A 24,491-nucleotide genomic window follows, 5' to 3' on the forward strand; every position below is an offset into this window, starting at 1 on the left:
GGTCGGCAGGACCGCTATCACCATCCCCATGCAGCTTCCCACTCAATACAGACATCCCAAAACACACACAGACTGGTTTTGTCAAATGTTTTATTGAGTGTAGACATCTGGGCTACTGTAAAACATGCATTATCTGCAGAAGGGGGAGAGGAGCAGGTGGCATTGTCCCCGCTGTCAGCTGTGTCAGTGTTGGCACCCGTGATGGAGATTAATGAAGTATCTGGAGAGTAATATTCTCCTTCAAATGCTGCTACAATTTGGAGTGGGGGCCGATCCTGATCTTAAATAGCAAAGCTGTCAGAGTTTACTGAACCTCTGCTTTGGCACATGAGGGGGGATTTGATCAGGATGGAAAAACAAAAAGTGAGAAAGTGGCTCAGTGTATCACCCCCCCCCCAAAAAAAAAGGGTAACAATACAGTCAGTTATAGAAAACAAACAGATTGTTCTTGTCACTTTTTCTTTGGGGCATTTGGTGTGTTAAATTTGAAAAAGATGATGTCTCCATCCTCAACAATGTAGTTTCTTCCCTGTTGTCTGTACTTCCCAGCTGCCTGTAAGATAACAAAAAACAGAATTAAAATAAAATTAAATAAACATTCAAAAAACAAACAAAACACTGTATGGTGCACTGTTTCGTACTTTAGCTTTCATCATTAATTGGCATCATGGACAATATAAAGCCCATAATAACAGTGTATATTGTTAATAAAAACAGAAAATAATAGTGCAGGATTAGTATCCAATCTATTTCATTGCCTTCAATAACTTCAATTGCAAGTGTCATTTTCTCTCCACACACACACACACACACACACACACACACACACACACACACACACACACACACACACACACACACACACACACACACACACACACACACACACACACACACACACAAACCCATGTTTTGTTCAAGGGGTGTCTGAATTCCCACTGAGTGAATAATCCTCTCTTCTGCCTATTTCAGTTTCATGTACACGAGCACAACATGTTAATAAGTCTTTGATTACAGCACTATCAAACTTCTCAAGGAAACAAAATAAGTTCTAACATTTCTTTTGTGTACAGTAAGTGTTTGTTCTCCTTCCCGGCAAACTCAAAATAATTGACTTGAAGTGCTAATACGGACAGGTTTATGCATTCTGGTTCTGCACAGCGCACAATTAATTAGAAGAATCAATGTCCCTTTAAAGGCTCAGGAGACCATTTAATCCAAGCTCAATACCACCAGAAACACTGGATGGAGAGGGAGACAGGGGGAAAAAAAAATCAATGGCTATTTGTGATTCCTGAGTATGTATTAAACCAGACACGTCTAACTGGTTCATTTGCACTTGAAAGCAGCCATCTGGAGCAGCAAGCTTGGCTTAAGCAGATATGATTACTAATAATGTGATATCCTCGTACGCTGGCCCTATTCAGAAGGCCTATTCCCACAACTGGCATTAAATAGCATGGACCTTAATGCCACAGTCAGAAACGCTCCATGTTCTTATGAGGCTCAAAAAGGGATTAGTAAGAAAGCATGCAGTAAGGACCTGACACTCAGATCTCAGCCTCAGATAACAATGCTGAAACCCCCCAGAGACTGACAAATTTCACCCTCTGTTTGCGGCTTATGAGGGCTGTGAACAATACACTGCTGCTGCATTAAATATTAAATGCTTATTAAAAAAGACTTGAATGGTAAAGAGATTTGAATGTTTCATAGTACTTCCTTTCCACACTGGTCCCCACAGGTCCCCGTGCGTCACCATGACTACATTGGTTGAGTCTGGAGTTGATGGTGATGATAGTTGGATTGTAACAGCATGGCTTACAGTTGCTGCTCACAGATGTCACACATAGCAAAGTTAACTTCTGCTTTAATTCAGTAAATTGTGAATTCAATTTTAAATTGTGTCTATACAGAAAAATACATTCTAATTATTAAAAAAACACTTTGATGTGAAAGGCATTGTACAGTGTTGATTAGCTGATTATTAACCCTGTACCTTCATTTACCGAATAATAATTTATTCATCTGACACTAAATTGATGCCAAACCTAAAACAACACTTGTAGTAGGAAAGAAAAGCATTTTCAAGCATTTTGCAAAGTACCTGCTGTAGTTGGCTCTCAGTTATTGTCTTAACAAATGCACCATGAAATCAGTTATTACATTTGACAGGAGTGTGCACATGAGCAACCTACAGCCCAGTTAAAAGGTCAAAACAAACACTGGCCGTCATTAAAATAAGATATGCAAGTCACATTTATGCACTACCCATCCATGAAACAGTCCTGATTTGAGGAATTTCACACTTTATTTAACTTGCCGCTTTATATCACTGTCACATGCCCACAGTGGCTTGGGGATTTGGCAACAGAGAACTCTTAGCAAACAGCGCACTCTAAAGATCTGATAAATGCCTGGTGAGGTGAAGTAGTGCTACCTCTGAGCAATGAGCAAGAACTACCATCAGCCGGTTAAGACACATCGTGATAAAGATATGCACAGCTGGAGCAGAATGGCAGTGTTTAGAGCCAGAACCAGCTGGCTTGTCAGGAGTGGTGCCGGAGTGTGTGCAGTAATTTCTTCCCCTGAGTAAAGGTGAAGCGCAGTTTGCAGTAGGAGCTGTGTGGTGACTGTCAGCTCCACTGATCACAGGAGATTCCCCCTCATCTCCTCTGGCACCCTGACTGCTCACCTTGACAGCGCTCTCGCTGCCTTCCTCTTTAAAATCCTGGAATTTCATTACTTCCGCCATAATGAAGCCCTTCTCAAAGTCTGTGTGGATCTTCCCCGCAGCCTGTGGAGCCTTAGTTCCTTTCTGTCACAAGGAAGGAAAAGAGAGGACAAATGAATTGTTTTGGAGAAGATGGATTACAGCATGCGAGCGACATGGTGTTTGATAGGGTGATGGCGCTGTGAGCATCACTCTGGGGTGTTTTCAGTCAGGGGTATTCTTGCCTCAGCCTTGATTTCTGGATAGCTTTCCACTCGACTGTGCCTTGCTAGAGCGGCCTGGACACCGATAAGGACCCAGCACTGCTATCAATGCCTTCTGATTCCCATTCCGTGGTGGTATTGATTTCTGTCCAAGCAATCTTGCCTCATTGTGGGTCGCTGCTCGGCTCTCTGGTCATGACAGCAAGAAGACTCGGTGTTGCAGTGAGAGGCCAGGATGGTATAGACCTCACTGCATCGTGCCTTACTATTGTGGCGCTCCAGAGTTTGGTAATTCAAATCCAAACATTTATAACATCTCTCTCTTGTTAATGCAGGGCTATAGTGCTAGGGTACGTGAAACTGTTTTTGTTTTCTTTAAACTGACATGAAATAGACAGTAATGGTTTTATCTTCAAAACATACATTAAAACATGCCCCTGCAGTTATTTCAATCCAATTTAAAAAGCACAAAATGACAATTTAAAAGTTTTATAAATTCTTTGTACCCTGAATCCTCTTTAACACTCAAAGACACAACTGGTAAAATGTGCAATTTATATGCACCGAAATAATGCTGGGCAGAAATGACAAATGACCCAAATAAGTGACGTGGCTGCAGTGTATCATTATGACTCCTGGCTGTCGACCTGCTCGCTCCCTCTCTGCTCTGCAGCTCTGTGCTCAGGAACTGTTGAGCAGTTTTAATTATGTATAAAATCAGGTTGGGGTCAACATATTTCATGCCAAAAGAATGATGCGTATTTAATGACTCTAATACATTACCATCTCTTTGCAATCTCATTGACGGAGTGCTTGTGAGTTTAACTACCATTAATCAGCATCAAGGTTTGTCTATCTGGAGAAAAATAGATTAAGGGAGGGATTTTTTTCATATGGCGCATTACAAGAGATCCACATTGTCCTAGTTAAGAGCTATGCAGAGCAGGCTGATAGATAATGGTCACCTCGAGGCTGCCTAATAAAGCATGTTAAAGGACTTAGGAAGACGACATTACTGAGTGTAGTTTTTACAATACAAGATGTATTGGCTTAATATAGTTACTCACTGATGCTTACCTGACTAAATGCCCCTCACACCCAATCAAGGCTGGCTGTAATCAGTTATGACGAGGAGGGCAGGCATGTATTTGAGGATGCCTTTGAAGTGTTTCGAGACTTTTTTTGTAAATAGCCAGGACATCAGTCATGCCGAGACAAGTGTGTGCCTGAACTCGGTGATGTCATCTGACTTAAATGTAATCTGTCCTGTATAGAAAAAGATGGAGTGAGCTCACCTTCCCCTCTGGCCTGTACACAGTCAGGCCAAATCATGTTTGGATGTGATTCATATCATCTACAACAATACATCTGATATTTATATAAAATAATATATATTAAGACTTGCCATTATTTACAGGTTTGGTGTTACACGCAGCGGTATAACTTTCTTTTCTAGTCAGTGGCAAATGAATCAGGACAGTTATTGCACTTTGCTGCACTGATATAAAGTCTGCATTTCTGATCAAAATGCGAATATTTGTCTAAAGTATCATGTTCATGGCATCCTGTTGGCAAGCAGTCTGACGCTCATACTGTATAACTGCAATGTCTTGCGTTAATATCTGACCAGGCGTCTTGTTTCATGTTACTCTCGCTTCTTTAACTTGCTGTCTTTCTTCTTTGTCAACCATCTTATAAAAGCACAACACCCTGAAATAATCTTCCAAAAGAACACGCATTGTGGGTTACTGAGTTTGTATGTGTTTCACACAGAAATTTTAACACAGAAATAACAGATGATGTGGTGAATTCCTGTATCATCTGTACATGTCCTCCTTTGAGAGAATTGGTTAAGCTTTAAACGTAGCTACCACTTCTCAGTGGGATTTATAGGGGAAAACAACATTTTTGACTAGTGCTTTGTTTTTGTGAGTTATCCATGGATCTATAGCTGGTGTTCATATTCCAACTAGTGCTGTTCACCACAGCGGCGGGGTTTCCTTTAAACAACAATTTATACTATGCTTCAGGAAAATGAATTGAAATGATTGAAAATAATGTTTGTTATGGTCGGGAATTGTTCACCATTTTTGGCAGCATACAAGACCAATGTCATTCACTGCTAATGCTATTTATTTTGGTGGGTACTAACTTACTACCGCGAAGCTAAGAACTGGAAATGCCATGTAAGCATCGTCATGAAATGTTTGTAGATGTGCTTAATTTTGTGAAATAAATTATATATATATTTTACTATTTTTTTTTTTAAAGTTTGGAAGAAAAAAAACTATTGTGTCATACCAGAGATCTATCATGACAACACAAAAACACTCTCTCATGTACAGTCAGTTGGCAGTTTTTTGGGTACGCTGAGCTAAAACTAATGCAGTCTAATACAACAGTTCTGTAATAAATCCTCCCGTGTTGATTCAACTGTATGATGATTCTGGAGGATGTTTGTGGTACTGTTGAACTGTACTGCAGTTTTTCTGTCTATGTTATTTAGCCTACCCTCACTGATATAGATGGGGCGGACAAAATAATAGAAACACCTGTCAGTGTAACACAATACAATTCAACATTACCACAAACTGCAGCCTCTAAAATTGCCATACAGTTGAACCAGCACCTCTCTAAAACAGTTTCTACAAAAACTAAACATTATAACCTTCATGAAGGGAGGATTTATTGCAGGACTGTTGTATTAGGCTGTATTAGTTTTAGCTAGGTGTACCTAATAAACTGGTAACTGATTGTATGTCCTTTGAGATAAGAAGTCATTTTAATTTTAGAGAACTTTAAAGTAGTATCTGCGATAATGGTCTTAATTGTAACACACTCTGTGAGATTATTCTGTCATTATTGCTTCCAAATAAACATATTTCAAAGCAGCCTATTCAAGAAAGATATTGAACATATCTCATAAAATTTTCTTGACTATTCATAACTCAAATGAGAACACTGAAGAGGCTCACATTCAAAACCTTACTGATCTGCTTAGTGAGAAGTTCTTTGAAAATTGCTTTGTGAAAATGGTCCTCCAGGCTGTGTTTATGGCATTGAAATGGCATTCTGTGATGTAAAAGTTTGATTAAAAATTGCAATCCCTTGAAATACATAATGGGTTGGAAGACTGGTGGTGATTAAGCACAACAGGGTAGAACCCAAACGTTAGTTTTTAAAAAGTTTCTCAAAAAGTTACTTTGCTGTAGCAAACCACCTAATGTTCATGGATTTATAATATGTAACCCCTGACCAGTCATTACCTCATTATATCTGTACTCAATTCTTCTATTTGCTCAAGGAAAAAAAAACAACAACAACATAATAACAGGATGCAGAGCCAACATCTGTATTGATGTAAGTCCTGCGATCCCATTGCACAAAGCTGTTGGCGGGCCGGGCTCAGTAAACTGAGACACACAGGGAGGTGGAGCCCCCAGCAAGGCCCACAAACAGTCGAATGAAAAGCGACATCAATTTTGGCACAGACAACCTCCGTCACACAGATTAGGCAGGCACAATGCACAGGCTCCTTATCTCCAGCGGCAGGAGGAGGGCAGGCAGATCTGCACAGGATGGAAACATTCTCATGGATGTAATGGGCAAAATCAATTGTTACCTTCCTCAATCAATGTAGCCCCCACTTTCACTGTTCAGCAGCTCACCAGTAATTGAAGTTATCCTTGGCCTGTAATGACTAGCTAAAGCACAACCATGACAAAGTTGAAAGTGTGTGATATCAGTGAGGGTGCCAGCAGGGTGGAACATGGGACACTGTGTGTATTCTTTTGTGTGTACGTGGTTGTGTACATGTGGTACACACCCGCACACTCTCACGTATGTGCACAGCAGGCGGCTGGCTCTTACCCGAATGGTCCATGCACGGACCTCATCTGGTCCAGCAGTGAAGAAGTACTCCAGCTTCAGGGCTGCGTAGCCTGCCTTGATGATCTTGCTCAGGGCGCTGGTGGAGAGAAATTTCAGCTTGAATCAAGGGGTCTGAACTGTTTAAGTAGTCTTTATTGCCACTGATGCCTAGACAAACTTCACTTCGGTGGCAAGGCCCCATTCATTCCAAAATAAACTCATTAAGTGAATAAGATGGGTCACTTCGTTTCACATAAGACACTCAACTCTCCAATGGTTTCTTTGATTAATTAGAAAGCTTGTAGACTCATTTAGCATTTTTAAGAATTCAAGCCGATGCGTCGTTGTGCGCTGAAAGAAAAAAAAAAATCTGCCGTCACAATTTTTCTCTCCATAGAGGTTTTCACACGAGAACAATAAACTCAAAATGCCCAAGTTATAATTATACCTACAGATGACAGATGACAGTTAAAAACTTAATTTAGAGGAAAACCCTTTGACTGAGTTGTTCAGTAAGAAGAGGGATCCTTTGCTTTATAATGGTAATTACTCTGCCATTTATTATTCTATCAGCACATGCAATTAAAGGAGTGCATGGAGGACACAGCTGATAATAAAGTGTGGGGAGACTGAATGCTAATTAACCTCTGCGTCTTCTGCTCCGTGCAGTACATCTGTCTCTCCTCTTCACTCTTGTCCTGTAGCTGGCTCTCCAGGCCACCGCTGAAGGGGATGACCAAGGCCCCGGGGTCGTGACTGTCCACCCACTCCTTGATTTTCACCAACCTGGTAAAAACAGCAGCCACAAAACTAGATGGAGGACTTGATTAACATGAAATTATTTGTTATCTGCTGGTGCATGCATATTAATGAGAGGCAGAAGTCTGCACTCCAGAGCTGGCATTTCTCTCGGAGAGTTTGACTTTCTTTCCATAAAAGTTTCTGGCCAAACATTTGATTTGACATGTGCTCTCTGCAAGGAGCAAATTCATAAATTTAATGTGCCCTTCATAACTTGTGGTGGAAGAATTATTTAGATCCTTTACTAAAGTAAAAGTTGCAATATATCAAAGTAAAAATACTAGTATACAACTATTACAAGTAAACATTCTGCATTTAATTTCTTCCTTAGGTAAAAGTACAAAAGTATTATTAGCAAAAGGTACTTTAAGTACCAAAAGTAAAAGTACTCATGCAAAATAGGCACAGTTATATATATGTATTATAGGGTCAGAATCGTACTTAAGTAAATGTACTTAGTTGCTTCCAACCACAGTTCACAACACACACAAAAACGTAGCCTGATTTTTACCATAAAAGACAACGAAAGTCATTCACCTGCTGAGTGTCAAACTGAACATTTACCGTAAAGTCAGGAGGGAATAAAACAGCTAACCATCCTTACCTTACTTATAAATGTCATTCTCTTAAACGCCTGAGTTTTTTTTTTTTTTTTTTTTTTGTCTTCCAGTCCAGCAGGACACCTGACATTGCAGGACAAAGATATCCTTACACTTAATGGTAACTCTCAGTCAGAACAATATCAGGGGGTTAGGGCAATTATGAGATTAGCCTCACAAGCTCTCAGGCTGGGATTGGACAGGTCTCAGAGAACAGCATCACACAAATCCATTTTCACACGGCGGCCCTGAGAGCTCCTAGACTGGATTGATTCTAAGGGGTCCCGGTCATTATCTGTAATCCTAGTTTCCTGTTTAAAGCCCATAACAATCAAAGACTGGGAGGGACCCAACCACCTCAATACCACATCTATTCCAATAACAATGTCACCTCTTTATCACCTACAGCACCATATCACTGCTCCTACCTAATGATTATCAATATACAATATATGACAGAGTAACGGGTGCAGGAAAAGCACAGTGTTGCTTTGATTGGATGTTTTCCCCAACAAACTACAACAACACTACAGGGTAAATTTGAAAGGCCTCATATTCCAGTTTGTCTGTCTGTTCAGATGCACATCTATTAAGAGCTATAACCTAATATTTCCCTTTCTGCTCACACTATATATGCCGAGTTGATGTTTGACTGCCACTGCAATAAGGTAGTAGCTGATGTCTCACCAACAAAGGAAAGAAATATAAAACACATTTAGTCAAAGGCAAGAACCTGAAAACACAGGAGATGGCAGGCGTTCCAAGAGGGGAAAAAATCCAATCTGAGATAATAACAGCTGTAGTTTGTCACTTTTAGCAGCACAGCTGTCTATTTGGTGGCACGTTATTTGCATTCCTCAGGTATTGCGTTCTCTACAGGCGGCTGAATAATGATTCACAAATCACTCTCTCCACACCAGTCAAGGGCTGTGATCCTGTGAATAGACCATTGTACCTGAGACTGTAATTGGTGAAGACTTGACAGAGCTGAGCCAAGCCAGCCAAGTAACAAAGAGGCTCTTGGTAGAAGGCTGAGGGATGATTTTAATAATGTGAAGCCGAGACAGAGAACGTGAGCTGCAAATGAGCTCGGGGGTCTCTGGGTCCTTGCACTGAGTGACACAGGACCAGACAAACACCTTGCCACAAGCACATGAAACATCCCCTTCTCTCAACTCCGGAAACAAAGCACTGTCAATTAAGAGCTTTGATGCTCCATCAACATGACTCCCAAAACCAATTCTGTCAACTTCACCGCTGCCACTTTGCAATTTGTATTTATGTCCTTTCCAATTATTTGTGTGAAATTTTCTGTAAATTGGGGAAGATTTTTATGTAAAACATGCCGCGGATATTTTTTGTCTTGTTCCTATCTCTCTGTTATTCATGAAATTCTGAATTATGAAGGGTATTCACGTAAGTCTGTATTTCAGAGAGAGTAAAAGTGTTGTTTTCTATACATCAAGGCCTGTTTACAAGGAATTCTGCTCAATGTCATGTACAGTATTTCCTCTTTTTCTACCACATCAAAAACACGCTTGACTTATTTTTTTAATGGAGGGTGAACTGGCTATGTTTCTTTTCTGCTTATTAGCCACATAAGCAGACTGAAACTACTCTATGTGCATTTGAGAAATTTTATGGTCAAAGCATCAAATAAAAATGTTTTCAAAAATGTTTTACAAGTCTAAGTTACACAAAAAGTGTGTGTGTGTGTGTGTGTGTGTGTGTGTGTGTGTGTGTGTGTGTGTGTGTGTGTGTGTGTGTCTATGTCTTGTCACTCCCATTATTTCCCAGCATTGAGTGCCATCTCTCACTGCTTGGTTAATAGAAGGATTCAGCACTTTCTGGTCTTCATATCCCTCTCTGAACAAATGATGCCTGAAATTTTTATTCTTTTTATAATGGAATTCCAATGGCCTTTGCTGCAAATCAAGTGGAAATTTTTGCATATCAAGTGGGAAAAATTAAATGTTAACCACGTTTTAATGTGATTAAGGATGACAGGGACATTATTTCTGCTAATCATTCACCAGCTTGAAGGCTCAAACAAGGCTAAGGAACAAGCCATGTTTGTGCTTTTCCTGCTACTCTCAGTTCAAAGAAAGAAAAATAGTTTTCTTACAAGTGATTTTTTTCAAACTTTTCCAAATATAATACACGTATGCATTAATTATTTTGGTATATGTTAACTAATAAAAACAAGTTCAATACGAAAGCAGCACCATCTGTAATTTGATATCTGTTTATCTCACATCTAGAAAAACAGCTGTCATCTTATTTGCTCTAATCTTTATATTTAACGCCTGTTGTATTTACAATACATCTCATTTAAAGTAATATATATTGTGAAATGACAAAATAAAGAACAAAACCATTGGAGCTCCCACAACAGACTGGCCCTGAATGGTGATGTCCCATGGGGGGCCACCCTCGGGAGCTAGTCTATTTGTCTCTTTGTGTGGGAATCCTGGGGGGGGGGGTAATTCCTGTGTTCCCACATGCCTGGGGCTTCCCTGGGCTTTGTCAGTGCTTTGATCTGCTTAAATGGCTCAGGAGGGAAAAACAATGGGAATTTCTAAAGTACAGGGGCAGCTACCTGAGACAAAGACCTGGGCCTGCGTCTGACATGCATTCATACAGGTTGGCTTTATTATGAGCACTTAGCCAGTTAAGCCTGTAAAAGGTGGGCAATCCCCTTCAGTTTGAGTGTTCCTTTCAGATGCAATTGAACGCTGATGGACCTGAAGAATAATCCACTACCTACGTCCCCTGACACACCCACAGGTAGAGGACACACCACCTGAACCCGGATATAACAGCCACGTGTGTTACCAAGCCACATAACCTGGCAGCTGCTAGCTTGCATGACGGGCACAGACTCATCAAGTAATAAACCCAGGGTCCCCTCTGTTTTGCTGGTACTACGTTGTGCGGACAAGCGTCCTAGGGGGTGAGGATGGGGTGGCACACAGCATGCACTGACCCCCTCCTCTTTCCATCCTCTGTGAAGGAAGACAGAAATGAGAGGTATGAGCTCATGGTGGCTTTTGAGGCTGGGAAGTCAGGGGCTCTGTGGGAAGCTTTTCATCCTCCCAGTGGTGAGCTCCTGGGCAACAAGAGTGCAGACGCTCACTGCTCCCTGCGGCCTTGGCCGGATGGAAAAACATTACATATCAGTTTCGGAGAAGGAAAGAGATCTGACACACACACACACACACACACACACACACACACACACACACACACACACACACACACACGCTATTGCCAATATTGTCGACTTCTTTCAGCCTTCAAAGCGATCATGAGCTGAAGGAAACAGAACATGGCGCAGGCACAATGGGAGCAGCTTTAATTAAGAGCATCATCTCACATCATACCTCAAACAAACCTCGAGGGTTTGCTGGTAACAAGCTTTTTTTGAACAACTTTCTTTTCTTTGATAACTACACCCATTAAATTTTTAAAGACAAATCTTGTGACTTTAAATGTTTGCACATGATAGATAAAACTCTAGCAGACTATCATTCCCGGGTTTGTCTTTACGATGGTTGTTGAGAACACATTGTCAAAGCTATGGCATGGATTAAGACTATTTGTGGGAGGAAGGTGGGGGGGGGGGTCGGGGGGTGGGGGGAAAACATCAGAAATTCAAACAGTAACCCAGAGGAGTACATTCTACATCACCCAAAATAATTCCCTATGTGGGGTACCCATGCTGTCATTCACAGCAGTTGACTGGGCGAGAGAAAATAAGGGGGCTGGGGTAGAGTGGGGGGAGTCATCAAGATGTGACAATTGTGACAAGAGCAGGCAAAGTGTAGCGCTGAAGAACGCCACACGGATTTCTCCATCTCTTCTTTTTTTCCGGCTTGACAGCTTAATGTCTACCACATGCAATATTTATTCTCATCGTGTGTCAGACTGTCTAGCTGTCCTAGGGAGTACAAAGAATGCCACTTATTAGAATAAAAGCAGAAGGAAGGTAATCAAGGACATATGTAACATCAGCCAATCATGCCCCCTTCCAAATCCGGCATCGTTTTTTTTTTCCCCATTCACAACAGTTCAACAATAATCCTGATAATAAGCATTCAGGAGCTTTATGTGGCAACACTAAATTCATTTATATGTCTCATTAGAGCTGCCAAGGCTGTAAGCTACTTACTGTGGCATGTGCGTTTGGTCTTAACCTTATCACAAAGATAATAAAAAGCGCAGTTCGACAAAGCCAAAGCCATCTTAATGTATCATTAGACAGACTTGAATCTCGCAGACATTTCTTTTTATGTCTGTTATGCCAAACTACAGGCTTTAGAGGGGAACAATTCCCAGGGTGCCCTCAGAAGATAGCAAGCATGTTGTGCTGCTACAGAGGTGTCTACATACATTATGAACTGCAGGAGACTCACTCCGCATTAGTGTCCTTGGGTTTGGGAAGAAGTGACAATCTGTATTCGATTTTCTAGAGCAAACTGATTTCTTGCAGGCTCATTATGGAACAAAAAAGAATAGAGAAAGTCTCCGTCAGTCTTATATTTAGGATCTGTCTCATTAGTTACAACTACAGTGCCGCGTCTTCACCACAGGGACACAACAAAGACAACAGGGTGACATGTGACATGTAAACGGTGTCCTTTCATTACCTGGACTCGGGACAGTCAATAACCAGGCTAACTGGACCGACAGGACTTTATTAGCACCATCTGTTTCAGTTTTACTATACAACCTCTCCTGTTGTTTTCTCTCACTGAAAGCTAGCTAAAGGCATCCATTAGGATCGACTGTGGGCAGTAGGGTACAACATCTTACCATGGGAAAGTGTTTCTCAGGATCCCACACTGCACAAGGAGAGTGGACGGCTGTGCACATTAAAAAGGAGCAAGTGATCGTATATCTCCCACACTGCTTTGAAAAGTGAACTCCCTAGATACTACTTCCTAAAAACTTGGATGGAGCCAGTGGTTTTGCACTCAATAAAGTTTCAGTTGTGTTTATAGGAATTATGGTTTGGAGTAGCTGAAGTGGGCTGCAGTGACTGCTTTCATGGATTGGTTTTCAGTGAATCATAATAGCCCCCCCCCCTCCATCTCAGTTTTTCCTCTGTCTGTAAATCTTGATGGGTACTCAGAAATGTTTTTCAAAATGATCAGACAAACAATTAAAAAAAAAAGCATGCTTAACTTATTACTGGTATTTTTCAGAAACAAAAAAACGATTTAACTAAATACAAGTCAGAACTAAAGCTGTGCAGATGAAGGATATTTTCTCCATATGTTCTCTTGAAGAAAGCTTGGGAAAAATAGGTATAAGCTCTCAAGAAAGACGGTGCACAAGAGACATGCTGAGGCTCCTGTCAGGGCTTCCTTTACTTTAATTGTCAAAGCTCCTCCTACAGGCCAACTAAAGTATTAGACTCAGCAAAGACATTTTCCTGCCTTTCTCCTCCTTCTTTAACTGTGGATCTCTTTTAACTTAGCACCAAAGAGGTCACCCCTCATAATAACCGCAATAGTCTCTGCAGTGAGACCTCACCAGAGTTGAAAGATAAGGCTGATTTTCTTCTGTATATTTTTTATTTCAATAAATCCTGTGTCCGAGACTAACCCCAGCATTGCGTTAGTCTCTAAATACCTACCGCCCTACCATTCCTACCGAAGATATAAATCTTTAAAAAGGTATCACAAATATATAGTTTAATTTTTTTTTAAAAAGGATAAATAATTTCCTAAACAGCTGTTCACTGCAATTTCTAGCATAAATTAATCAAGCAGGAGTAAACTGTGCATTTTCTGGGGACTATTTTCAGCCATGGATTGATACAGATTTTGTCTGATAGTGAGCAATTATGGCAGCAGGACTGTGTATGTGGGATTGACTCAAAATAAACTACAGTGTTCATGTTCATTGCAATAAAGGAACAAGCCACTCAGTGCATCTGTGGGGCACACTGATGTGTTTTTAATAGTTTTCAACAACAATTAACTATATCAAGCTCTGGGTACACAAACCACATTGTAGGATCAATTCGTTGCTGGTTTTGGTCTTTTTATGAACTTGTTGACTGGGAAAAACACTGAATATTTCTAGCCTTCTTCTTTAACTTCTGACAGATGAACAGATAGTGATTCAGTGTCTTGCTCAACAACACCTCACCAAAGCTGTTTGCTGAGATCAGACTGGGACTTGTCAAACAAAGGTGAGTCTCCTTAAGCACCGAGACAAACCACTTCTTGTCCATAAACAACTGTGTTTTCAACTTCATAGTTACTGTATGTGAAATGGCTGATGAGAGTACAAGCATGTCATAAGATTTTTTGAATTACACCATGCCAGACAAATATGGAAAAAGGAGAGATCAAGTTATGCCTTTGTTGGCAGGATAAAAAGAGGAAAAAGGTTGACTTGAAGAGCAGCTGTAGTATGAACCTATTTCAACCGTGGTTTCCTGGCATAGACTAAGACAGGGGCACCTAATGTAACACAGGTTGAGATAAAGAAGTACACATGCCCATATCTGTACATTCACTACATGCAGTAAATACACACACACACACACACACACACACACCTGTATAAAGGAAGACAGACAAACAAACCAGGCACTCACAATATATATATATATAGTGTTTGTGTGTGTGTGTGTGTGTGTGTGTGTGTGTGTGTGTGTGTGTGTGTGTGTGTGTGTATATATGCAGTTCTTACACTCACCAGGAGAACCCACGCCGCAGAGGCACTCACAGACAGGTCACAGTTGCTAGTTTCCTTAAAGGTCACCTCATCTACTTAAGAGGCAGCAATTTACTTTAATGCACATTGTCCAAAAGAAGAAATGACAAGAAATAAAAACATCACTGCATATCTGGAGTATTCTCAACTGTGTCTTTTGCCATTAAAAAATGTGACTGCTCTTAGTTCTCAGAGGAGGATTAAATAAATATCTGATATCAAACCTATTAAAAGAAATAAAGAGTGATACAGATGATGAGGCCACAAGCTTAATAAACAATATCTTAACTAACAAGTGAAAAACACAAACACTGAGCAGGCCGCAGCCATCACATCATCAACAGTGCTTTAATGACCCTCTCTAACACACAAACTACAGTATGTGATGCAAGCCTTCCAGGCAGCTCACTGACGCCGAGGAAAGAGGAGAAAGCCTCTTGATAGACTCTTGTAGATGCCATTCCCTATCACGCAATGCCTCTCAGTCATGAACACATGACAAATGCGGCCTTAATCATTTTTTACGAGGGGGGATGTGCAGGGGGCAGCGCATGGCTAGAGGGGAGAGGGGAGCGGTGAGCAGCAGGCGGCCCCCTCTGCACAGAGGAGAGGGCTGTGTGGTAAAGTCTCCTCTGGAACATCACTCGGCCAGCGTGCCTTTGATCTCCACACCGCAATTACGCCAGCATCCAAATGAGCATGGAGTCGCCTCTGAAACAGACTTCAAACATGCACATGTACGCATTCTCATACACATACACATACACAGACACTGTATAGGATTGGAGCCATGTGCTCCTCTCAACAGTAAATGATGTACTGTCTCCAGCAGAGAACCTGGGGATGAAAGGAGGCCTTGCTCCTCGTCTGATCCCTCCATTAATGATGGCTTGCTAAAGCTAATACTGTGTATTCTTGTCTAAACAAGGGCAGCTTGGTATGTGGTTCCCCTACTCTAACAACAATGAACTTTTTTTGGAGACTCAAAAAGTCTGATAAAACTACTGTACTTGTCCATGTGTGTTTAAAAATGGTGAAATATTCACTAGTGTTCTCTTAACTGTCTCTACGACCTGCTGTTAAGTGTCTGTAATAATAAAAAACAATCAAAACTAATACATTTAAATCAAAAGTAAGTTTTGGTGGAGCATGTTGCTAAAATACATAACATCGAGCTAAAGCCTGACTGGTAACATGGACTCAACAAAAAACAGGAAATATAAAACAGTACTTTAAAAAACGCAGGTACTGAACCTGTGAAATGGCCTGAATGGGTGTCCTGAGAGAGACTGATAAAATTGGCTTATTTACCTCATTCTATGATTCGCCTTCTTTTCCTCCACACATTAAAGCTGAGATTGCAATTTGTCTTGCTGTTTGCTTTGAATAGTCCTTAACCGTATCATCATCTCTCCTGTGCTGGTGGAAAAACACGGGAGCATGGCGACAGCCAAATGGCAGTCTGGCGTCTCTGCTGCAGACTAGCTGCCATTAGGGCTCAGAGCAGCATTTATTGTACAATTAGGGCCAACTAGATCTACCTGTAATCATCTCCATACAGGTGTGAGCTCCTCTCTGGACAAGGGAAGTGACTCATCACTTGTCAAACATCCACACTTTGATGTCAGCATTGTTCATCGTGGAGCCCTCAGGACACCTGAGCAGTTTGTCTGTTTGACTGTTTAAAACGCCATAAGATTTATTGCATTTCTTACAGTTAAAAAAAACAAAACAGACACACGCACACAGCAGGAAAAAAAAGCTCTCTTCCTACTGATGACGGATGTTCCACATATCATGAATCATTTGATTTATGAGCTCTCTTTCTCCTCCCCCGGTCTGACAGTCATACTTTCGTGTCAGGAACATTTTAACAAACAGTCATAGGTAAACAACTTCCCTTGTAATACAATGCTGCCAAGTAAGGCACTAAAAACAAATTTTGTAAGAACTGACACCACTAGCATACAGGGCAATTGGAAAAGTGCAATAACAATCCACAAGTAGGTCTTATTGACAAAATGGCTGCAGTGTGGAAAAGTAGCCCTTTCAGTTATAATGGATGTCTAACATCAGCCTTCTAGATCACCTCTCACTGTGGCCAGATGACGACATTACTATAAAAAGTGTTTGTAACAAAGCAGAGGATCTTAGAGCCGTGAAGAAGTTTATATTAGTGCATTGAAGGTCCTCCTCAGTCAGTTCACATTATAAATAGTTTGCACCTGCAAAGCAAAAAGTACAAATCCCTTGTAGATAAGTATTAAAAAGCGAAACACACGTACTTATGCCATTTTTCTTCTACTCACTTAGTACAGAGAAAGCCTAGGTTGTCATTGTGATATGTGGAAATTTCATGGCTGTAAAGTGAAGCTTGTAACTTGATCAGCAACATGTGAAGACAAATATTTGGAGTTAAGCAATTTCAGAAAATATTTAAGGAGTGTTATCATTATAAGTTATTCGCTTTCTCCAGATGATATTAATTATTTCTTTGGCTTTGATTGTTCATATATATATTTTTTAATGTCATTTAAAGCCCTCACTCTCTTTGATATCATATGGAAATGAGAAATTTTGATGGAAAATCGAGACCATATGCTAGTATGTGCTTAATGAAGTGCAGAGTCTGGAGGCTGGTTGGGGTTTGCAGAGCTGGATGCTGTGTTAGAGCTTACTTAGTGCCACCTCCAGGCAGATCCTCTCACAAAGATATGACCGTTACTGTCAGCAGGAGACCACAGTCAGTAGATCAACTAGGCGAACTCTCACACACATACACACACTTCTCACACCCCAGCACATGCATGCGCAGAAGCATGCGCACACACTTTTTATAGCTGGAATGCAGACTCGATCAAAGTTAGTAGAAATCAATGTAACCCTGTACATAAGTAAGAGAAAAACTCTTTGGTGATGATTAACGAGTGCAATGAATTGACTCCATGTCGTCTTCGAAGCACTTACCATTTGTTCTTTTTCCTGATGTAGTCTCTCTCAGAGAGGTTAACAAGGTAAATCATTGGTTTAGATGTCAAAAACAAGTATTTGTTCAACACTTCGATCTGTGATAAAGAAAGAAAAGGCAAGTACAGAAAACGCTGTCCCCAAAGCAGCCTTTGGGGACAGCATGGACAGAGATAAGTCAAGCCAAAACAAAATTAGGGTCTGGTGTATAACCTCTGTGTGGACAGACTATATAGCATTTAAATCAAGATCAGCATGGCCAGATGTCATTAGCTTGCACAAAAGTAATGTCAAAACATAACCAGTAAAAGATTAATTTGTGATTTGTCAGAGAAGACATGTTTCTCAAAAATAAAAATAAAAAAGAGGAGGAAACAGCAGTTGTATTTTTAGGTTAGATATAAAGATTCACAAGATTAATCACTGTAACGTACATGTTACTGACTGCAACATCAAAGGCTTACCTCCTTGTCGTTCCAGTCGTGATAGTAGCGGACATGTTTCTTTTCATCCACTACCCAGCTCTTGATTTTGCACATTACGTCCTGTTTGGGGTTAAAGAGAATGAACAAGAAGCCATTAAAGGAGATGAAAAAGAATATAAACCCAGCAGGGTATGGGGTAATTATTTCCTAAATGCATTGCATCCTGATGCCAAAATGAACAATGGCTGTGCTCGCATTTAAGCAGGAGTGGACTGGCTTTGACGGGGATGGCATGCACAAGACCCCATTCCCTCCTTTAAATCAAGACAAAATGCCTTCTGGGGTGTCTCGCTTAGAGTCGCAGTTTTATACATCAATATTCCATTGGGACTGTTTAATGAAAAGGATAGAGAGAGGAGACAAAATTGGAAAGAGCAGGGAACTAATTGGAAGTTGGTTAGTTAGGTGTAAATTATTGGTCCCTCCTCGGGCACTTTGCAGAATGCAGTCATACTGAATAAGTACTAGTGAGATACAGAACAAATTATTCACTGTTTCCTCTGGAGAAAATATTGAGTATTTCCAGCTATGTATGCCACGTTCATTACTGAGGTACTTGTGGGCTGAGACCACAGGCAAGACTGGGTCTTGACAGGATCTGGAAGCGGAAAAGGGTGGGAAAATGGGAGGGAGGTAGTTATAAAATTTGTAATAAAGAAATTGAGCCTATTATTGTTGATCCAGCCCCAAAGAAATTAGCGGAACACATTCTTTTTGTTCCTGTCAACTTGACCTCCCCCTTCATATAAAAACTCCCCCACCCCCTGCAACACTCCCCCAACCTCCTTTTCCCTCCCCAAACCCTTGCAGCACTTCACAATCATACTCCCTTTTGAAAGAACTGAGGAAAAAATCCTGCCAGAGCCTCAATTACACAATGGCAGAAAAAGCTCCACACACTGACCCCCAGCCAGCTGCATTCACTCTCTGCACATCTCTCTCCACAGGAATTCTAAAGGCCTTTTAGTCAGGCAGCCAGAGTGCAGCCAGCGGGAGAGAGCGCAGGAAGAGCTGCATACACTCCGCCCGCGCCGGCCCAAGTCTTCACAGAGAGATTAATCATCTGTGAAATGGAAACAGCAAACGGCCGGTGACACAGGCTGAACCCGCTCCAGGTTTCCCTCATCAGCTCGCAGCCGCCGTGCAGCGTTCCTCTAACAGGCAGGTGTTAATAAAAGGCATATAGGTCCCACAGGGGTCAAACACATACGCCTGCCACCATGAAGCGCTGCTGGTGGGCTGGCTTCTTATTATTGTTTTGTAAGGATAGGGATTTTGAGGATTCATATGGACAAAAGCGATGAAACATTGTTCTTGTAAACAAAGCACCAAAAAATTGATTTAAATCCTTATAACAATGCATACATATGAGCCCTGTGCTCCTGCATGCAAAGAAATTTTGCTTAAAGTCACAATGACATATAAAGTAACTCCTTCAGCCTGATAGCGGAATTTAACCATAATATACTATTTCACAATAAATTCAAAATTCTTGATTTGGTTTTTTTCTTAAACACCATAACTTCAGCTTTGACCCCTTTCTGTAGCAGCAAGTGAATGAAAAACTCCAACCAATATAACCTTAACAAGTTTTTTTCTTTTTCATTAATTTTGCCCCCTACCGGTCAGATAAACTCTGATCATTTTCTTTTAGTTCACAATGTTAATCATTCCCTTCTGTGTTTTGTCCAGCCCCAACATCCTGTTTCAGCAGGAAGTTCATTAAAAAATAAGCAAGATTCCCTCAAAACACTTCATGTTTCATTTGTGTCACAAACAACATATATTCAGCATTATTCTTTTTGTAGTACATGCTTAAGGTGTTATACGATACTGCATAATTATATACTCATAAATACAGCAGTTCTCTCTCAGCCTAATATGGTATGGTAGACTGTTTCCCGAATCTTGCATGACAATGTACAGTACATTTCCCGTGCTGCCTATTTTGTCTCTGCAAGACAGTACTTTGCACTTTCATTCCAAGACTTGATGAGTACAAAAAACCCCAAAAATGCCCATGTACATTAAATCAGGCTCCTGAATTTAACTGAACTGCATTTTTCATTAAGCATATTTTTTTTAGCAACACAGTGACTTGTGTGGTTTTGCCACATTTGTTAGAAAATTTCACATTTTTAAAATACATTTTTTTAATGTAGTTTTAATCTTATTTGATTTTACTTTATTGATATAAAACAACATGTCTGTCTAATCTAATTTTGGATTTTTAGTATAGCTTAATGTAAACTACTGTCACCACTAAACCGGCTCTATAAGTGTGACTGGTGTGTCATCTTGAATCATATCAGATTTACCAATGTGATAATAACCAGATATCTAAATGGTAAAATAAGTTCCTGTCTCATTCTAATGCCACTAAAGTACTTTTTAAAATATGCCACAAGCAGGATAAAGCATTTTCTGCTCATGAAATTTCAGTTCCACATAAAAACCTGTAGAGCTTATGAGTGTGACAATTGAAATTAGATCTTATTTCAAATTACACAATAAAAAGGAAAGTCTAAGGAAGTAATCACTATCCAAATAGTTGTACAGACTTTCCATTTATTTCATAGCATCCTGTGGCTCTACGAAAGAAGGTACAAGCACAATTGTTTCTTTTAAACTGTACACGTAGACATAGAGTTGATGCACATGGTCTGCATACAGATGCTGACATAAACATGTGTATATGTGTCTGGGCACAGCTGAGCATGTCAAATGCCAAGCTCAGCCTGTGAGACAATCACACAATTCCCCCCATCTGAAAGCTTGGTTCACCCTTTGATAAGCCCCATTCTTTGCCATCTAAAGAGGTCTTCTATAGATTCTCACTTGCCGACATGTGCACAACCTTGACAAGTAATGTAGATCATTTTTATTCATTGCCTAAAATTGTTAGCAATTATGTGCGTAAGCGGCCACCTGCCTAGCCTGAATGGCTCCTGTCTTTGGGGCTACAGGGGTGTGGGGAAGTGCTGTTGGCTGCAAGGAGGAGGAGGGGTAGGGGGGGGGGGGGGTGTTTAGTCTGAGGGGAACCAACCAGGCAAGGGGCCTCTGCAGCAGGTGAAATGGCCCCTCTCGTTAGCGTAATGAGTGGTCAGAGCCTCAGTGTGTCGGGGCCTGAAATTGGGCATGCCGCTCCAAGTGAAAGGCCAGATCCCCTCGCATGCTGGCCTAGCTCATCCTGCTCCAATGATGGAAGGGCATCATGAGACATTTACAGCCAAATCATTGCTAAAGTTGGGTGCTAAGCCTCATTACCTTAACAATATGACCACCTGAATGTGAGTGCATCCACATACTTTTTGATCTGACATCCAGAATATGGATTTTTTTTTTTTTTCTGAGCTTACCCTGCACCTCATTGCATATAACCGAGGATCCTCTGTTAAAGAGTATTCTAAACATTTACGGTATTTATAGCCAGGTATAGGCATATGCGTCACCCACTGTATGGCCTTACACAATTTCCTGAGCCGCTATAGGTATATAAGCATGAGCAAGAGCTGTGCCATGATTTGAGTATTACTTTAGATGAAAAGACCTGTGTGGAAACACTTTCATTAGCCCAGTGCTGTGACCCAGGGTCAGCAGCTGAATAAGTAACTCTCTATTAATGATTTCTACAGCAGAAAACCCCTGACCCCTGATCACTTTCAATCTAAGAAGGGGAAAAATATGGGGCAGGGGGAGGGGTGAGACCTATTGGAAGAATATAAAAAAAAAACGTATTTTTTTTCTCCTTGGCCATGTGTGTGGGAGGGTTATTATTTGTGCCTTGCTGCGAGGGAGAGCAAAGGGCCTGCTGGGACATTGACTCACATATTCTGGTTTGAGTTTCTTGTCACCGCCTCTAATCGCCGTCTTCTCCAGCTTGTCAATAGCAGGGCCGATCATCTCTTCATCCTTTAGCCTCAGCTCCTCATGGATGATCTCCATATCCCTCACTGGGTCCACTGTCCCCTCAACATGGATGATATCCTCATCCTCAAAAACACCTGCAGCAATAGGACACAAACACACAGAGAAAAGCATTAGTATAGACTTTTTTTTTTTTTTTTTAGCTACAACAGCACTGCTTTACACAAACACATAGAACAAGCAACAGAATCAATGTCATTGACTTCTTGAGATCAAATGTGAAACAGTGATTAGATTTAGCCCAGAAAATCATTAGCTTTTGCAGAGAATGTGGGAAAAATAAACATCCAAATGAGAAAGCACAGTAGGAGGCATAGGAAAGTCGTAACAAATACAGTAAAATATTCAGGAATATATTTAATCTTTCTTGTCAGTTTGCAGATGTCAGAACCGTAAGAAACAAGCTTATAGTTTCAAATTAAGTTCCACCAAAACTGCATGACCAGTATCTGGTCATGCATTTCTACCCAACTGTCTTAAAACTATTAGCGATTAAGTTAAAAATATGAGAAATAAACAAAAGGTATTATGATTTCACAGAAAAATGTCAACAATCATAAACGAAAGAGGACAGTGTTCCCCTAATCATTTGCGTCATAGCCGTGGCTGTGCTGGTGATTAGGTAATGAGGCTCTGAAGCAGACTATTTAGCCAGCAGTGGCTCTCAGGACTCCTTCTGATTCTCCAGCATAGCTCAGGGTAAGGGAGGGGAGTGTACATCTGTCACATGAGAGTGACAGCCTTTCACATTACCGGTGGCAACTGTTCTCCTCAGTGTTATCCCAATACATTCTTTAATTTACAACTCATACAATTTGTGAACCATTTGTTTTATAATAATACTACTTAAGTAAAAGTAGCAATGCTGCAATAGAAACACAGTCCAGACTATACAGACTATAAGTACAAGCCCAGCAATAAAAATGTCTCTTAAGTTAAAGTATTATTAGCAAAGTGTGTTTAATGTATCCAAAGTAAGTGTACTCATAATTCAGAAAAAATACCCCTGTAACTACAAGACGGTTATATATATCTATATTTATATATATAATATTATATTACTATTATATATTATTGGATTATTATTACTAATGCAATTAAGTAACTTGCATGTCGTAGCTGGCCAATGGAGCTAGTGTGAACTATTTTATATACTGAGTTAGTTTATCTAGGACGGCACATTCTTATTTTTGGTATGTAAACTCTTAATCAATAAAGTGTCCTGTGCCTAAATCTGTCTAATAAATTAAGAGGAGTAAAAAGTACAATCTTTCCGACTAAAGTGTAGTGGAGTAGAATAGCATGAAATGGAAATATTCATGTAAAGTACAAGTATCTCAAATTCGTACTTAAGTACAGTGTTTGAGTAAAATTACAAGGTTATATATCACCACTGGAGCACCTTCATGCTAGATTTATGTAAGCAGTGTATAGTTGGATTTGGAATACAACTACCCACTTTTTCGTAAATCAGTCAACAACAGTGACTAGTAAAGTATCACACTGTGGCATAATGGGAATGCCATATCATTCAACAGGGAAGTGGATGTCAGGTGAATGATCACTTGGCTTTAAGTATTGCTGCGTTGAGAGACACTATGTGTGGAATGTGCATGGTGGAGTCACTAAATGTAATCAACAATCCATATTCATGTGTTGACACCTGAGTGTGTGAAGGACCGTTGATAGGTGAGGCCCTGCGAGATAATAACGTCACCAGCGTGATCCACATTACTCATCGCGGAGCTGTCATACCATCTCTCAACAAGTTCTGACGCATGTTGAAAGTATTGATGATTCAAATAGCTGTCCGTAGCTGTCCTGATAAGAAACTGCGAATCTGATATTCAGGCAAATCTTTGCAGAGCTGCCTCCTGTATGAAGTTATCAGATCACTAAAAAGACCTGCTGAAGTTATCATCTCCCATTCCACTAATCAGGTCAATGTCCTAGTTGTGTACACAGATTGCATTCACACTAGTGACCTGGCTTTATGGATGACAATGTTGGTCCACTATTTTTGTCCATATTGAAATATCTCAGCAGCTATTGGATGAATTGCCATGAAATTTGGAACAGATTTTCATGGTCCCCAGAGGACGAATCTTAATGACTAACGCGATCCCCTGACTTTACCCCTGGTGCCAGCACGAGGTTGTTATTTGTGATTTAG

General features: G+C 40.6%; 1 protein-coding gene across 1 annotated transcript in view; it reads right to left on the reverse strand.

Annotated features, from left to right (window-relative positions):
- Positions 1 to 451: 451 nt before the first annotated feature.
- The window catches only part of LOC120801578 (obg-like ATPase 1), a 42,255-nt gene continuing 18,215 nt past the window's right edge, over positions 452 to 24,491 (reverse strand). The window contains exons 5-11 of the mRNA XM_040148724.1: positions 22,220 to 22,395; positions 18,371 to 18,451; positions 17,907 to 18,004; positions 7,453 to 7,593; positions 6,808 to 6,904; positions 2,696 to 2,818; positions 452 to 553 (exon numbers count right to left, since the gene is read on the reverse strand). Of these exons, the coding sequence (XP_040004658.1) occupies positions 452 to 553; positions 2,696 to 2,818; positions 6,808 to 6,904; positions 7,453 to 7,593; positions 17,907 to 18,004; positions 18,371 to 18,451; positions 22,220 to 22,395 (818 nt within the window). The remainder of the gene's footprint in view (positions 554 to 2,695; positions 2,819 to 6,807; positions 6,905 to 7,452; positions 7,594 to 17,906; positions 18,005 to 18,370; positions 18,452 to 22,219; positions 22,396 to 24,491) is intronic.

Source organism: Xiphias gladius, chromosome 16, assembly GCF_016859285.1.
Source record: "Xiphias gladius isolate SHS-SW01 ecotype Sanya breed wild chromosome 16, ASM1685928v1, whole genome shotgun sequence".
Lineage (NCBI taxonomy): Eukaryota > Metazoa > Chordata > Actinopteri > Istiophoriformes > Xiphiidae > Xiphias > Xiphias gladius.